We start from the raw sequence: 5804 nt of genomic DNA, 5'->3' as shown, positions 1-5804 counted from the left end.
ATCAGCAGTGAATGGTTGAGGACTTAATTAAAAGCTAATAATAGTTTGATGGCCATGGCGTAGTTTTACATCCACAGAGGATGCTTATTTCCTATTTAGGATTCCAATTTTAGCGTCTCATGTTCTGACACGTTGTGTGGTCATTGTCTGAATGGCGGGCCATTCCATTCCATGGCAACTGTGGCTTCCTTTAGATAAGCCATAGTATCCATGGCATATTTTGTTCTATTTTTCTCCAAATTTATTCACTTCAGAAAAGAAGAAAAGAAATATACTTCAAAAGTTTTAGCCACACTCCTTTGGGCTCCTAACGATGCCCTTTCTTGGTAAGTCATGAATTTTTGCACGTTTTCTTGTTGATATCTTGATAATCCCTGATATTTAAAGGATATATGATTTGTTTTTCTTTATATATTGCTCTAGCTTTTGTTACAAGTTGGTGATAATTTGAGTGCATGTAACAGCCCAGTTACGTTTAATTTTATGATAGTGTATTGGTTTTGCCAGGGATTGGCATCTCAGTTGAGAACTGAGAGATTCTTGAATTCCACCTTGGGTTTTTAGAAATTTGTTGAGATCTAGTTGGGATATTTGATAAGCATAAAGGAGGAACTATGGATACTCTTTTGAAAACACATAACAAACTTGAATTTTTACCTCAATCTCATGGGTTTTCAGAGAAATTAAGTAATTTGAGCTCCATAAAGATTCAAAGCCAACAACTTAGGTTTGGTCACAAGAAGTTTCGTTCAAAAAGGGGGAGAAATGGTTGTGTTAAGGCTAGTAGTAATGCACTTTTGGAGCTTGTACCAGAAACCAAGAAGGAAAATCTTGAGTTTGATCTTCCTATGTATGACCTCTCGAAGGGCCTTGTAGTTGACCTTGCAGTTGTGGGGGGTGGTCCTGCTGGGCTTGCAGTTGCGCAGCAAGTTTTCGGAGGCAGGGCTCTCAGTTTGTTCTATTGATCCATCTCCCAAATTGATTTGGCCTAATAATTATGGTGTTTGGGTGGATGAATTTGAAGCCATGGATATGCTTGATTGCCTTGATACAACTTGGTCTGGTGCTGTTGTATATGTTGATGACAAGACAAAGAAAGATCTTGATAGGCCTTATGGGAGGGTTAATAGGAGGCAGCTCAAGTCCAAAATGTTACAGAAATGCATATCTAATGGTGTAAAGTTTCACCAAACTAAAGTCATCAAGGTTATTCACGAGGAATCCAAATCTCTATTGATTTGCAATGATGGTGTCACAATCCAAGCTTCTGTGGTTCTTGATGCAACTGGCTTTTCTAGATGCCTTGTTCAATATGATAAGCCATATGATCCAGGTTACCAAGTGGCTTATGGAATTTTGGCAGAGGTAGAAGAGCACCCATTTGATGTTGATAAGATGGTTTTTATGGATTGGAGAGATTCACATCTGAACAACAATCTGGAACTAAAAGAGAGTAATAGCAAGATCCCTACTTTTCTCTATGCAATGCCCTTTTCGTCGGACAGGATATTTCTTGAAGAAACTTCCCTCGTAGCTAGGCCTGGAGTACCCATGAAAGATATCCAGGAAAGGATGGTGGCCAGGTTAAGGCACTTGGGTATAAAAGTGAAAAGCATTGAGGAAGACGAGCGTTGTGTCATTCCAATGGGGGGCCCCTCCCCGTGCTCCCTCAAAGAGTTGTTGGAATCGGTGGTACAGCTGGTATGGTGCACCCTTCGACTGGTTATATGGTAGCAAGAACTCTAGCGGCTGCTCCAATTGTTGCTAACTCTATCGTTCAGTATCTTGGTTCTGATAGAAGCTTTTCTGGAAGTGAATTATCAGCTGAAGTTTGGAAAGATTTATGGCCAATAGAGAGGAGGAGACAGAGAGAGTTCTTCTGTTTTGGTATGGATGTTTTGCTTAAGCTTGATTTACCTGCCACAAGAAGATTTTTTGATGCATTTTTTAATCTGGAACCTCGTTATTGGCATGGATTCTTGTCATCTCGACTGTTTCTACCTGAGCTTGTACTCTTTGGGCTCTCACTGTTCTCCCATGCTTCTAATCCTTCTAGGTTAGAGATTATGGCGAAGGGAACCCTTCCTTTGGTTAACATGATCAACAATTTAATACAGGACAGAAAATAGGTGACTCGGATTCCATCTGTCTTCTAATTCTGTTGCATCTACATATTGAAGTTTCTGTGCTGCTGCCTTTAATTGTGAATAGAGCGCTATGAATCATCTGTTATTTTCTTGTATCTTAATCCATGGTTCACATACACTCATTTCTTGTCGGTATGGAGGGCAGCAGATTCGGTGGTGTGCTCTTGTTTGTCCAAAAGCACATGTTTAAATCATATTGTTGATTGATGCACTCCCTTGTATAGAATTAATTCAGATCTTTACTTGATAACCATCCATTCACTTAGAACTCGCTTGAATTTCAGTTAATAATGCCTGAAACACAGGTCATTTCTTCAAGACAATTCTGCTAATGCATGGAAAGGGATGCATCAATGCTATTTTAAACTATGAAAAGCAGGGATAATATGTTAAATGAACTCAAGTGATTATCTCTATTAATAAGTTATGATTCAGGGAATCCATGCCTCCTTGAACATGATCTATCTCTTTACTGGGAGGTAGCATTGCTACCTAAAACTTGTCTGTTACATCTTGACTGTGGAAAGGATGATTGTGAAGTGGAAATTATGAATGCACCTTGTTCAGTTCACCACGTTATTGTTAGGCATATTTTGGATGTAAAATAAATATGGTTGCGATGGAGATGATGATTTGGAGATTATGGAAGTTTAATGGATTGAAATTATAAACACAGTTACATATAATTGCATTAATTTGTCATTGATAAATAACAGAAAAGAACATCATCACTTTGAGAAATCGATCGATCTTCAGATATACACGCGTGGTTCACGGAGCCAGACAGGTACCACGAATGAAACACACTCTGACCACAAACATTTTCTAATTCAACGATGAAAATGTAATCAAATGCTTGCTGGACTCAAGAAAGGACCTATGCCAAAATTATGGCTTCTCTGTAGGGTTATGAGACTTTACAGCATAGGAAGTCTGAAATGGAACCCAAGAAAAATCCCAACGTTGCACCAACTACAGCAAGGAAAGTTGATTGGTGTTTGCAATAGTTCTCCAGGCCCTGAATCACTCAGGACATAGTTTCACTGCTTACAGACCTCGGACTGCCTATTCGTTTATCTCTCGACACCCCGTACAGGTCCGGGTTCAGGTGTGTCTATGTTTGTTAACGAGGTGCGCTGCTCGTTAAAACGCGTTCCGCTTATTGTGTTCGAGTTTGTTTGGTAATATAGTTGTTTTTCAAATAAATTTTCGTGTTAAAATATATCTTAATAATAATTTTTGATTTTTTAAAAATTATTTTTTAACATCAGTACATCAAAATGATTTGAAAATACTAAAAATATATTAATTTGAAGTTATTAAAAAAATAAAAAATTTCAAATTTTTTTTAAAAATATTTTTTAAAACACAGAAATAAACATGCCCAAAGTATGTTGAGCCACTTCTTCATTGCTGCCACAGTAGTTGATGTTCCTGCAAACCTTTTTCTTTTTACAACATGGTCTCTATGTTAGTTGGATGTTCAGAACATTTTGTCGATGCTTCAACCTAATGTTAGAAACAAAGTTCAAGAGTATACCTTTTCAAACTTCCATTCCTTATATTTTTATCCTTAAATTCTTAATTTCTTTTCTACTTTGATCCCAATTTCTTTTAAAATTATAATCTAACGTTTGATTTCATATTTTCTTGTACCTTGAATTCAACATGAGCAACAACATCATGAGAATGAGCGATGAAAAGAAAGTCTTGATTTTATTATGATAGAAATGGAATACAAGACAAATTTATCAAGAGTAAAACAGTCTAATATAATCTCATAACCAAATGAGACAATAGCTCAATTCAAGTTTGATGAACAAGCAATCCACACTCTAGCTAATTGCAAGGAATCTAACAAGCACACACAAATTATTCTTGAAACTGATACCTTTAGCACATGGAAACTCAGGGTTTGCACTTGGAGCTATCACTGATCCTTGAGAGGGAATAGTGCTATAAAGGTCTGAATGGCTGTTAGTATGATGGTAAAAGTTGCAGCAACAAATGCAATAAAGGTCCATGGACTCTTAAAATAAACTCGCAGCCACATGGCTACCCATTTCTTTAGGACTTTCCTATGCTCCTTTTCAATGCTGGATTTAACCTGAATGTAAGCATAAGGATCGGGTATCAAATGGCTGGCTATCTGGTTGAAGAGTTCTGCGGCTTGTTCATCACTTCCTAGAGTGTTGAGGAGTATGCCCTTCGATCGCAGCACCTGCACGTCTCTAGGGGTATCAATCAATGAATCCATGAAGCATACGTAAGAAGTGACCCGAGATTCATTGGATGCACCATGGCATGTTTCATAGGCCACCAAGTTTAAAAGCAAGGACCTGGTAGAGTTATCTATTCTTAATGGAGGAATATAGAGACTTCGAGTGATCAGCCATCCCCGTTTGAACTGGACATCGGTGAAAAGATCAGTCTTGCTTGGCTTGAAATGGATGCCAATGTTCCTAAGCTCCTCAGCAGGATAATAACGGTACCAGTTCATTTGATAATTGCTATTGCACGAACTATTCTCAGAGTTTTCTGATACAATCGTTCCAGAGCAAAATCGCTTATGTAAAAGTTCAAGAAGATGGACTGCAGCAGGCTGATGAGGTGCTTCGGGATTCCGTGTCGTTAATGCTTTTTGCAATTCACGAAAAAATTTTGTTATCTTTTCCTTGAGCTCTGTTCCACCAGGAAAGGCACGAACTTGATCGCAGAAAGCTGTAAGAATTTTCGTCCAAGCTCTTTGATCAGGGTTTCTGAAACTCGCCAATTTGGTGAGAACTTCAAAAGGGAGTTGGTTCTCGAGTAAGAACAAGTCCTTCTTAACCAAAGCAGCATTGTGACTACTCATCTTCAGATTTCCAGGCTTCATATAGAGGCAGAAGAGGAATTGGAGAATGAAGCAACCATCAAGAAAAATCATCTTGGCTAATTGCTCGTCGTTGAAATTTCTTCTTGCGTCATCTGGATAGCACTTTTTTGCAATGCTAATTAGTTCTGCTTCCACCTCTCTGTATATCTCATCAATTTGTTTGCCACCATCTTTGACGAACTGGCCAGCGTATGTCTCCTTGAGCTTCTCCATTTCCTTTAGTTTTGCCTTCCCATGGTGATAGGGACCAATGGAGACCACCGATGGATCGTAACAATCGCTGTTTTGTTGAATATCACGAAACGTTGGTGGAACCCTTGGGAAATGTGTCCCTTTGTCACCAGTGGTCTCTTCCGTCCCAGCATTCTTTATCTTTATCAGCCACTGATCATCACATCTAGGGGAAGCAGAAGAGTTAACAATTTCGGACATTGCTGACAGTACTTTTCTACTTCATTAACTAGCGCAAACGAACAATAGGATACGATTATATAATATTACAACAAAGACTCTAGAAAAGCTATATATAGCTTGATATTGAAGTAGCTGCAATTTTGGAACAAGTATTTTAGCTTTACTTGGGAGGTCGAGCAAACTTTGTCGTCTAAAGCTTATCAATGGTCGTTTTCAAAGATAAATGCATATATTGTCGACCTCTAACATCCAAAAACATAATTACAAAGCTGCCGTTGGTTTTACCTTTGGCAAACGTCTCTCCTCTTCTCTGCCGACTTCCTTCTATCAACTCTAACTCGCATGAATAACTCACTTACAGTCATTTG

The 5804-nt window shown here is 38.4% G+C and overlaps 1 protein-coding gene and 1 pseudogene across 1 annotated transcript; one reads left to right on the top strand and one right to left on the bottom strand.

The window, feature by feature from the left end:
- The first annotated feature begins 261 nt into the window (after positions 1-261).
- Positions 262-2358, top strand: LOC118057388 (lycopene beta cyclase, chloroplastic/chromoplastic-like; annotated as a pseudogene).
- A 1719-nt stretch (positions 2359-4077) lies between these two features.
- On the bottom strand, positions 4078-5454 carry LOC118057391 (UPF0481 protein At3g47200-like). The gene has a single exon (XM_035069951.1). The coding sequence runs from the start codon at positions 5452-5454 to the stop codon at positions 4078-4080; it is 1377 nt and encodes a 458-aa protein (XP_034925842.1).
- Positions 5455-5804: the final 350 nt, after the last annotated feature.

The sequence above is a fragment of the Populus alba genome, chromosome 16 (assembly GCF_005239225.2).
Source record: "Populus alba chromosome 16, ASM523922v2, whole genome shotgun sequence".
NCBI lineage: Eukaryota > Viridiplantae > Streptophyta > Magnoliopsida > Malpighiales > Salicaceae > Populus > Populus alba.
Note: the sequence above shows the minus strand (reverse complement) of the source record. Positions and strands in the feature narration are given on the sequence as shown.

Coding starts and splice junctions, on each gene's coding strand:
- LOC118057391 (XM_035069951.1), bottom strand. CDS start 5,454: ATGTCCGAAATTGTTAACTCTTCTGCTTCCCCTAGATGTGATGATCAG.